The following is a 12059-nucleotide window of genomic DNA, read 5'->3' as shown; positions in this document are numbered from 1 at the left end:
ATCCCCCCGCAGATGGGAATACATTGCAATCAGTTGAAAGCTATTTGCGTCCCTTTATGAAGCTGAAGGAGCCTAGGAGCGTCAAACTGCACGCCACGGGACCCTGACCAAACGTCGCTCCTGGACGATGGAGTGAGAGTGTATTGGTGTGAGAGAGAGAGAGCTGCCTGCACTAACGGACATGCAAGCTGTTTGTTCCACAACAAGCTGGAGGAGAGCTCTCCTCTCAGACTGAGAGGCTCAGGTGAGCTAAAGGACTCTCTGAGTGTTTAGATAGGCCTAGTTAACTTTAGTCTAAGTTATCTCAGTGGGTCTCAAACGGTTTGGTCACAAATTGTTCAAAAGATTATTTCCGCGGCACACCTTCATATGATCATTATCGTTATAAAAAAAACAAGAGAATAAAGGAAAAACAATTATGAAATACTATATGGCAGTAAAACAAGAATAGAGTTTGAAAGGGGAGTGATTTGTAAAATATCCATAAAGACAAAGAACATCTGATTACGGTTGTGTTTTATATGGGTGGTCAGATGTATCCATAGATCTCTTAATGTTGCTCTCAAAGTGCACCAGATTGATGCTTTTAACTTCAATATTTTAAAAATATCTTCCCGGGAGAGCTACACCCCGGACCCCCCTAGAGGAGGTGAGGTCCGCTCCCCACTCTTAAAAAATAGCACTTTACCCCTGCCTATATGCCGTGAGCTGATTATCGAGCCTTCATTGTAAGAGTCGCGGGTGTACTGTGTGTTTGCGTGTGGGGAGTGTTGCAGTAGAACATTCCACTGTAGCGCCCCTGGTGCTCGCGCTTTTGTGCGTGTTCTATAGTGCCCGTAATAGTGTTCACTGGAGTCCAGCACCTCAGCACCCCCACTCAAAATACCTTCCCACGCCTCTGGGGCCCTGCGATCATTTCGGCCACCGACTGACATCCGAGACAATCTGTCGGTGGCCGAACGCAGGGCCCAAACTCAACTCACCATCAGTCCACACATAATTATTAAACCGACCGACAAAGGTTCCAAAATAGACTTCATGGATAGACATCATTACATCACGGAATCACAAAAACAACTCGGCAATCCACTCCACTACAAAGCTATTCCGGACACCATACAACCCCAAACTCAACTCAAATTAAGACCTAAAATACAAACCCTCTACCAACTGTATTACATCTCCGCCAAACAGAGGGACTTCCTCTTCGGACCTGAAACCCACCGCCAATTCTACCAACTACCAAAAATACACAAAGACCCTTCCACCTGGACCATTCCCTTTGAGGTTCCTCCTGGCAGACGAATCGTCTCTGACTGCAGCAGCACTTCTTACAATATCTCCGAGTATATAGAGGACTATTTAGGCCCCCTCTCCACCAAACACCCCAGTTATCTAAAATACACTTACCACTTCCTTGATATCATCAGACCCATGGTTGTTCCCACCTACTCCCATCTGTTCACCACCGACATTGACAGCTTGTAATATCAATACCGACTTAGGCCTCCTTACTGTCACCTCAACCTTCTCCAAATACCCAGACAATAAAAGACCAGACAAACACTTACTTTCCCTACTCTCCCTCTGTCTTAAGAATAACGATTTTATTTTCAATGACCAACACTACCTCCAGATCCACGGAACAGCCATGGGTCAGCGAGTGGGAGCGAGAAGCACTGGCCAAGTGCACCTACTCTCCATCCCTCTACCGCCGCTTCCTAGACGACATCATCGGCATCTGGTCTCACGACATCTCACACTTCCCACAGTTTATAGACACCTTTAACAGCCATCACCCAACCATCAAAGTCAAATACACCATACATGAACATGAAGTAAACTTTTTAGACACCACAGTTTTTTTTCAACCAATAAACACACATAAAAAAATACTCACCAATACTCACTTTAAAATGCACTTTTACACAAATGTAGTTATCATACCAAACACACTTTCAAAGGCCTAATCAAATCCCAAATCATTCGTTTCCACAGCATCTCCTCCAAACTTTCTGACTTCGATAACTCCGTCAGAATTCTCTTCCACAGCCTACAAACTAGAGGCTACTTCAAACGCTTCCTCCGCCATATCAAGGACGCCACCTTGGCCGGTCTCGCCCCCACTCGCTCCCCACCCCGCGGAAATGCACCTCAGGTCACCAATTCGGAACAGTCTCCACTCCCAATGTAAAGCAGGGGGGAGGGGTAATAATTTGTGGAGAGGGAAAGGGTTCTTTTAAATCAGGTAGAGAGCAAAACTGAGTAATCAAGGAGCCAACTACTAAGTTTAAAACACAATAATGTATTCACTAGAACATAAAAACTTTACTAAGAAAACTAAAATCAGAGCTGTCTAAAATATAATCTCAGTAAAAAGATAGTCTAAAACTATTTAAAAATACAATTAAACGCAGTTAAAACAAAACAAAGATTTCAAATGTTAAAAGGGTTGAAAGTCTTTTCAGTCTTTCCAGGGCTGTAAAGTTTAGTGATGGCAGTTTGACACTGAAGCTTCGAACGGAGCTTCAACCCTGGACTTCCTATTCCATAGAAGCAGTGCTTCGAAGCTTGCTTCAAATCATGTGACATATGACGTCCGAAGCAGCAACTGCTTCAAATCACGTGACATGTGACGTCCGAACCAGCAACTGTTTCATTTTCTGAATGAATCAACTCACTGGTTCGCGGTTCAATCACGCGATTCAATGCACTGCCTCGTCTCGATTCTGACAGGTTGAAACAGGTTCAACACTTTATAACCGCTCTAAACAATGCGCAATGCCTGGGTTGTTGTCGTAGTTTGCGTTGTTGCTGTTGAGCTGTTGTTGTTATTTGCATTTTAATTGGATCATTATAGAGCAAGCCAGGACGAAAAATAGGTCGTTCTGGCTCGTGAAACACTACGAAATGTGGAGAAGTTGTGAACAAAAAGACAATGAGTAATATAAAAGCACTTCAATTGTCTAAGGAATAGATAGCCCAGTGCATAGAGCCGGTGGCCGGGATGCGGCGATGTCCTCAGCGCAGCTGGTTCAATGCCCGGAATAGTTAAACTTTTAATCATTACTGGTAAAAGGCCCTCTCCGCCCAAAAACATTTCCAGCACTCTCTAGTCTCTTCTCAATAACCCAATTATCAATCTTTAATTGCAAATAGAACATGATATTCAGTCTTAGTGTGTGTGTGCATCGAATATATTTCAAGCCAAAGATACGTTAAACCCACTGCAGCCTTGCACTTCGCCAGGAGAGGTCGCTGTAACTGAAGCTTCGATAAATGAACCTATTTCCGACACAATTGTCCAAGTGGTTCGATGCTTCATTTTGCCATCATTAGTAACGGTGCTCCGTCGACCCTCTCTTGGACTGCCGGGGTCTCTTAATCCCTTGGTTGCGTGTGCCTCTGCTCCTGCTGCGTTCTGCCTCTGCTGTCTCCTTTAGTTTCTCCCAGTCTCAGTCTGTCCTCTGCTGCTCTTCTCCTTCCATTTATAGGCAGGGCTGTTGGTGCAAATTGGCTTCAGGTGTGGTCACTCATTGTCAGTGGCGTCACCAGGGTATGGCTGGGGTAGGCTACAGCCATACCAAGAAATGGCTTAGCCCTACCTTAGCCCGACCATGAAAAAGTATGTTAAAGTAAGCATGTTGAGAACACGGATTGCGAAAATTGGGTCTGCTGCGTGATGCATTACTGATACGTCACGTTCACTGTGAAAATTCCCCAAATTCGCGCCAAGTAAATTGCAGACAGACAGCAGAACTTCTAGGATTAATTGTATATTTCGGATGGATAGATTTGTTCTTAAACGCCCTCGCATTGAGGTACAAGTCGAACAGGTGCCAGAGTCACACGACCCACCTGAAGAGTGAATAGGAGTTTTGAATATATTTTGTAATAATGGGTCATTTGAAAAAGTGTTTTGTATGACAATAGAGACACAGTGTTGTGTGCTGTGTCTGTCTCTCTCTGTTTACCTGTGTCTGTGTGTCTCTCTCTCTCTGTCTCTCTCTCTCCCTCTCCGTGTCAATTCTATATGCCAACTTTTCTTGTTTCTGCCGCTGCGTAGCATGTTGTAACAACGTGGAATTAGCAGAATAGGCTATTGTATTGTTTAACTCACACCTGTTGCTCTCGATGTAATTTAGCTGATAAAAGGAGACTAATAAAAGCCTCACGCGTGGCGTTTCACTGTCAAGGCGCGCGATATAGCGTGTATGTAATTACATTACAAATACTGACTTGAGCCCCACCACTGTATGGGTTAGCCCTACCATAGATTACCCAACAAAAATACTCTGGCGCCGCCACTGCTAGACCGTCATGTCGCCTGTGGTTTACAATCTTAAAGGAAGCATTAAGCCATTTTCATCCTGGTGGGACACAGTGTTTCTTACACTAGCACATGAACAGTAATGATTTAAGTGGATCAGGTTGAGGCTGAGGCGTAATCTGAATGTCCATCTGCTCCAGGTTTCTGCACTCGTTTCCAGAGGCCTCATGGATTAAAAAAGCAGAGAGCCACGAGCTTTGGTGTGGGGGAGTACAAATACAATGTTGTAGATGCTGATTCGTTAGTAGTCCTGGACCGAATAGGACTCAACTGAATTTGCTTTAATTAAATATAGCAAGTAGTTAAACCTGTTAATCCAACTGAGATTAAAGATGTCTACTACAAGAAAGACCTGAGTTTCAACAATTAACATAAAAGCACAGATTAAAGTATTATTTTGAAGTATTTCTACTCAGACCGCCTGGACTTTTTTAGATCTGTATTCATATAACATTTTTGTTTGTTGATTTGGATGTTTGACTTTCACTGTGTAAAAAAAAGTATGTGGAGTCTTTACTTGACCCAACAAACAGGAACAAATCTGATGATGGTGACGTGACCCTTCAACAAAGTAGACCCTCCAGAAAAACGCGGGCTAAATTCCTTGATTATGTGATTAAACATGCGGGGTTTTTATGTGATTTTATGCGGTGAAATTGCGGGAAGTTGCGGAAAGTTGCAAAATATGCAGGGGAAAAGAATAAAAAAAATATATATATTGGGCTTATTTATTCTCTCTCACACACAACCTGCCACTAACGTTAAACCCCTTTACTATTCAATTAAACACATTCAATGTTTATTTATTGTTTTAAAGCAATTGGGCTATTTTAATCTCACACACACCATCCCCCCCACCACACACACACACACTTCTCCGCCTCATTCTGTTTTCATTTACCCGTTCGTTATCTGACCAGCTTCAATCTTGTAGGTTACTCACTTCGTTTCTTGTAGCCCTCGAAAGGGTTTTGGAGGTTGATGCCTCGCTGAACGTGAGTTGAATGGCTTTCTTGTCCGCAGCAGCAGAAAGCATTTTCGAATGTTTGAATGAATCAAAGTGGGTCGCCACCGTCGATTTTCTCTTATGCTCCAACACACAGTTGCACGGGGTGCAGAATAGTTTCCCCCCACTTTTTGCCCGGTCTTTAGTAGAAATGTCGTTGGTAAATGAGCTCTATACAGTGTTGTTTACATTCTGTGATGCGCGAGCTGATGACGTCACGTCAAGACGAGTTAACTTTTTTTTCTTCTCAACTTTGTGTGGAAAATTGCGGGGATTATGCGGCCTTTTGATAAATATGCGGCCTTTTAAAAATCTGCGCCATTTTGCTGATTATGCGGTAAATTCTGCGATCGCAGAATCGCGTTTTTCTGGAGGGTCTAACAAAGGCTGTCTATCTGCACCGTGTGTTTCAGGTACATTCTGTTTCTTTATCTTAATGTTTTGTTGCCCTCTGTTCCCTTACCAGGACTATAAGCCAGAAGAAGATCCTACCCTTTTCCACTCCGCCAAGACGGGCAGAGGACCCCTCGGCCCTGAATGGAAGGTACCTGAGTTCCAGAGAGCAGAACATATACAACACTTACTGCTGGACATCACGATGTTCTCTGTCTCTCCTTGGTAACATTTCAGATGAATGAAATGTGCTTTTTCCTCTTTCTTTCCCCTGCTTCTACAGAATGAGCTGAAGACAGATTGTCCTTACATGTGTGCGTACAAACTGGTCACTGTCAAGTTCAAATGGTGGGGTCTTCAGACCAAAGTGGAAAACTTCATCCACAGGGTAATATATCTTTGCCATATCATGTTTTTCAATGAATAATTGGTGCATAGTCTTTGATAAGATTGAAATGTACCAATGGAGTGTTGTTTCTGTTTTGAACAGCAGAGGGAGACATGGCTTTTTCAGTGTTTCTTAAAATTGGAGAGAGAATTTAACTGAGTAAAGCATGGATCAGTGCAGGGAAGAGATGAGACAGGCAAGGGTAAAGGAACGTTAACCTTGTACAATTATTTAAATAGAAAAACATTTAAGGTCTCCAACACAGACTGAAGGCAGGAAACAGGAGCCCCCACTTCAGTCCGACCTGTCATTTGCCTCTAATCCGCTTTTGGTGTTGTGCAGTTGTTTTACATTTGAACCTTTTTTTTGTCCTTCCACAGCAAGAAAAGCGTATTTTCACCAACTTCCACCGCCAACTGTTCTGCTGGATTGACAGGTGGGTGGGTTTGACCATGGAGGACATCAGGCGGATGGAGGAAGAGACCCAAAAAGAGCTTGAGGAGGTAATTACATCTCCAACTATCCACTGTACTTCTTGAATTTGAAAGCAGGTGAAAATAATGCAGTTAAAGTATTTCAACATTAACTGGAATGCAGTAGGGCTGTACCCGAATATTCGTTCGTTGGAGTACTATTCGGGTTTCAATTTCGTTATTCGTTTTTTCCCCGTTTTTTTTTTCAAATTGAATTTATTGAAATCTCCAATATCAACGTAAGAGCTTGTGCCTCTTCGGGGGGTGCCAACACTTAACCATAAACGTTATCGTTTACTTTCTCCGTCTTTATATGTAGATATTACTTTTCTCTGTTAATGTCCGTCACGTTGTTTCCATAGCAACAACAACTTCCTGTCAACAGCGCTAACTCTCCTTCAAAATAAAAGCATGTCCATAAATAGGAAGCCAAGCCAAATTACACTTAAGACATACACAACGAAAGTAACAAACACAATGCGATATCCTTTTCAATTTCAAAGAACACAAATTGGGTTAGGTATAAAACAACAATACTGTTGAATAACAAAATGAATGCCGTGAATACACCTAAATACACGTGTTGAAGCGGGCCGAATATTCGAATATTCACTGCTGATTACTACCGAATATCTGGAGCCCGAAAAATGGTATTCGTGACAGCCCTAGAATGCAGGATTCAGTTAGACCTTCATTAATATCTGACATGTTTGAAGATATTCTTAATGTCAATGAACTCTCACATCAATCAATTGAAGTTGTGAATGATGTAATGCTACATTGTTCTGTTGGGAGCAGACTGCTGGAGACGACGAGACACACTTAATCTTCCTGATTTAACCCCCTTACTCCTGAATTTCACATTAGATGCGTCAGAAGGGAGATGTGCGAGGCACCTCTGCAACAGACGAGTAGAGGCCCGCTGCTGTAGGTCAAACACTAGAGGCAGGCTGAGTAAGTCTCATCACAGGAGGGTGGTGGCGCTGCATGGATCATTCTCCACCCATTTCCTAATCCTTCTGTCTGGCTTCTGTCTAATCATTTATTTGTGTTTATATTTTCGAGCAAGAGAGCATAGAAATTCAACTAAACAGTTTGTCACCTAAGTTTTCTAACACTTTATACTGATAGAAATACAGATCACAGCGTAACAGACCATTCATCATCTCATAAGGTCAGAGACACAATCCATTTTTCCTAGTATTTCAATAATTTATCAACACATAGTTTAGGTGAAAGTCATTCTCTCCGTACTTTCAAGATGAAACAATTCAGTCTTTATTAGAGGTTCTTTGTGTATCTGCTGTCTAACTGACTTGTTCATCTCTTTTTTTATGTACCGTCCAGTTTGCTTGACGTTTTATAATCCCTGTTATCTTCCCATTCTAATCTTTCTTCATCTCATTCCAGTCATTGTCCTTTTGCCTCAATCACATTGGTCTTTTTCACTCATTTTAACACTCTTGCAGCTTCATCACTTTTTTCAATTTGTTTATCTCCTGATGTTACGTTATGTTTGTTTTTTAAATGTTGGCTGATTTCCCTGCATGTGCATGTCTTATTGCAACCACATTTGACCATCTCTTTCGTCCTTTCACCCAAAGTAAACCCAAACTTCTCTCTCTGTCTCCCAGCTGCGTAAAACAGGTCCGATTCGAGGCACCAGTGCTGCTCATGACGAATGAGGCAAATCAACCAAACCCTGTCATGATGATGTCATCAGAGACACGTCCACCACGATGAGGAAGTGGCCCTGACGTCGCCTCTTTTTTTCCTGTCTCACATGATTCATTGGGGGGTTTGAAAAGATTGGTTAACAGTACTGTACAGATTCTACCCCAATCACAAGCCTCCTGTTCACAACAGAAAACATGGTTTTGCATACATATAAAAAGAAAAAAAAAACTCTTTGCACAGAACGTAAATTGCCTGATATGTAATTGTTAGTTGATTATTACAATGGGCTTTGTTTTTATTCAGGTGTGTACACCGTGACTCAGAAAGTCAAGCCTTTTAAATAATTTAGAATGTTGTTTTTAGGTATACAGGTTCCCACAAAAATTGGTATAAGATGACTTTAGCAGGTATTGGACCATTTATCCCCGACCTACCCTTGTATTATAATTGTCTGTCTCTACTTTAATCCTCGTCTCTCCCCTCAGTATCGTCTATATGCTTGTCCTGGTTAAATTTGTCTAGATCTCCTCCCCTCCATGTCTTACTGAACCCTCTATCTGGCAGTAGTTGGGAATTCTGATGTTTTTCTTTGTTTTTTAGTTTTAATTTCAAGGCGTTTATGGTTCAAAGCAAATTTCATGCATGATGGATAATTCTCTGCTATTGTTTTCCCCACACATGCACACATTTCGAAATGCACACCAGCCCTCCTCCTCCTCCTCCTCAGTCACAAGTGCATGTGTACAACAGCAACTCCTCGCTACACTGTCATTGCATGTGTTTAGTCGCTGCAATGCAGCTGCGCTCAAGTGGATTGTTTGTGTTGATTAGAGAGAGAGTCTGTACAATACACCTGCGTGTTAGTGTGTGCATCTGTGTGCTTGTAAGTGTTATCAGCTGCCTTCGCTCTTAAAGGACTGTCACTCTTGAGATGAATAACGTTCAGATTAATATCCAGGCTTCTGCGTGTTCTCGGCTCACAGCTGAGCTCTCACTCCTCCACCAGCCTGTTGAACCTGCCTCATGCTATCGCTGCATGTCCTTGCTCCTTAGCTAGGGCTTTAACTGGACGGCACCCAAAAGCCTCCGCTAAAACTAAAACAAATGAGGATGAGAGTTTGTGACTGTGTGCACGAATCAAAGTATTTTTTTTTATATATATATCGTTCTCAAACTACAGTTTCCTCTCTCCCCTAACAGAGCAAATCAGGCAGATTGTTTTTGTTTGTTGTGGATTGATGAGCATTTTGCTTGTATAGATTTTATTTTCACAAGTTTGAAAATACTCCAAAAGGTTTGAGGTCAGTCGGATCTTTTCCCATCGGTTAAGGAGGAAATTGCCTCGGAAAAGGTTAAAAACACTTTACTCTTACAGTTTAGATCAGTGTAGGGTTATAGTACGAGCCACGATCATTATACTGTGCTCTTTCCTGCATCACTACGGTTTGGATTGATTCAATCACAGCAAGAGCTCACTTTTGCAGTCTTTAACTTGAGAGTAATGCAGATCCTGTTTGGGCTCTAGGTAAAATATTTGTGATGTTTTTGATCATGATGTAGCTTAGTGCAGATATACAGCTGTGATTGAGACTTTGTTTATTCGATCAGGTATGAGTGTCTAGCCTATCTGTGCGTTGTGTTTGTTGGACAGGTTAACAGAGAGTTATAAGTGTACTTTATAATAGGCCCATTATAGAAATGGACAAACTGTACATACATACACAGACTTGAGTGGATTATTCACAGCTTCTCAGCGGTGTCAGGTCTATCATTCAATACTGCTAACTTAAAGTAAGTTATGATGTTGTCAGAGCAGGTAATGTCAGCTCTGTGGACAGTGTGCAGTGTGTGTAAAGCAAACAGTCTGCGTGTTGTTGCTCACACCATGATTTAACCGTACCTCATCCATGCTTGTGAATGTACAGCTAGGAGACAGAAGTGTCAATGTGCAGGATGTTTCTAAACTGCAGGAAAACTGACTTGTTTCACAGCTGTACAAGCATGACATGGAGCCATTATATCATCAAAAGACAAGGAGAGATTTAAAACAACTTCAGAATTGGATCTGCATGCTCAACACTTTCTTTTCATTTTTTATTCTTTACGTTTTCCTTTCTTTTGTCTCTGTTGTTCTCTGTGTTTGATCAGGACATCAGTGCTTTTGAGAAGCTCTTGAACTGCATTAGACAAGAAGGAAAATCTTTTAAAAGGGTGGCTCTCCTCAGAATCAAACTGGATTTGGCTGGACCTCGGTTTACAAACGAGGAGTGAAAAGCCTCACCGAGTTTGATGATGACGGGAGGCGCCTGGTAGACTAGAATAGGCTGAGTGATGTACAGTTTTGTAGCATTACCAGTGATGCCAGCCAGGGTATGACTGAGGGGAGGGATAGAAGCTTAGGGAAAAAATGGAGTCCAAAATACAGTTTTCTCTATTGTAATCATGAATAAGCACTTGCAAAATCTACTGTTTTTTTTTTTTTTTTTTTTTTTTGTTATGTTTTTGAAAGACAAAGATTCACAATGTACTCAATTTTCTCTTTTCTGAAAAGGCAACATTCAGGGGAATTAGTAGTGAATGTAATACAATTGGTTCCTTTTCTTTTTTGTACAGCTTTCAGGCTGTGACAGAAGGTCTAGACAATGGAACATAACAGAATATCTAATAAATTTGAACAAATAAGAGAATAAATGTGCCGTTTCCTGTTTTTCATGTGAGAACTGTGTAACTTATGGTTATGGAGGACGGAACATGACATAATTATAAAGAAATACAGTAATAAGTAAACCCATACACAAAATAATAAATGCATAAATAAATAAAAGTCGAAAATAAAACAGAACACACGTTATTATATATCTTTAATATATTTCTACATTTACGGTCACATTTATTTATGTATTTCTGGGTCTGTATGCTAATGAGGTGGGCGGTCCTAACCTCAGTCTGAGGTATGATTGGTTACAGGAGTGTGATCATTTCTGACAGATTGGGTTTAGCAGAAGTGGTATGATTTTGTTCTCAGGAGGAGAATTTCAGAGTATTACCCAAAAAGTACACAGTAAAAGTACTTCATTTTATTGTTTTATTGTCAATTCTATATGCCAACTTTTCTTGTTTCTGCCGCTGCGTAGCATGTTGTAACAACGTGGAATTAGCAGAATAGGCTATTGTATTGTTTAACTCACACCTGTTGCTCTCGATGTAATTTAGCTGATAAAAGGAGACTAATAAAAGCCTCACGCGTGGCGTTTCACTGTCAAGGTGTGTGATATAGCGTGTATGTAATTACATTACAAATACTGACTTGAGCCCCACCACTGTATGGGTTAGCCCTACCCAGGGGTGAAAGTGGTTTGAATTTCTTGCAGGTACTATAATGCTACCCCGACCTTCATTGGTTCATATTGTTCTCCTCCCGCCCCCAGCTTCATGCATCCCTGAACACAAACTTCAAATTTGTAATGCCTTTATGGGGTAGAAATTAGAAACACTTGACAATATGTATAGTCAATTATTTATTTTTCAATTGTGCATACAACTTGTGTCAAAACTTAACAGACCATTAGCAAGGCATGTTGAGGGAGGTAAACTACACACTTTTCCACATTTTCCACAGAGGGCTGAAGTAGCTCTCCTCTTCTGTGTACCGGCGAGCCATGCAGCTTGTTGAGTGGGCTGCTCTTCTTCCTTTGCCCAGCCAGGTCTTCACATAAGGCAGTGGATCCCACTGTCTGCATGGTGGTCCCACAGAGCTGATGAAGAGGAGATTTGCTGCATTTTTTGTTGTAA

The 12059-nt window shown here is 41.6% G+C and overlaps 1 protein-coding gene across 1 annotated transcript in view; it reads left to right on the top strand.

Annotated features, from left to right (window-relative positions):
* pitpnb (phosphatidylinositol transfer protein, beta) overlaps positions 1 to 10771 on the top strand; it is a 26344-nt gene extending 15573 nt beyond the window's left edge. Inside the window, exons 9-13 of the mRNA XM_010774210.1 lie at positions 5803 to 5880; positions 6013 to 6117; positions 6498 to 6620; positions 7458 to 7544; positions 8225 to 10771. Coding sequence (XP_010772512.1) covers positions 5803 to 5880; positions 6013 to 6117; positions 6498 to 6620; positions 7458 to 7505 — 354 coding nt within the window. The 3' untranslated portion in view covers positions 7506 to 7544; positions 8225 to 10771. The remainder of the gene's footprint in view (positions 1 to 5802; positions 5881 to 6012; positions 6118 to 6497; positions 6621 to 7457; positions 7545 to 8224) is intronic.
* Positions 10772 to 12059: the final 1288 nt, after the last annotated feature.

Source organism: Notothenia coriiceps, unplaced genomic scaffold, assembly GCF_000735185.1.
Source record: "Notothenia coriiceps isolate Sejong01 unplaced genomic scaffold, NC01 NC01_scaffold00013592, whole genome shotgun sequence".
Taxonomy (NCBI): domain Eukaryota; kingdom Metazoa; phylum Chordata; class Actinopteri; order Perciformes; family Nototheniidae; genus Notothenia; species Notothenia coriiceps.
The sequence above is the reverse complement of the archived record's forward strand: the minus strand, read 5'-3'. Positions and strand labels throughout refer to the sequence as shown.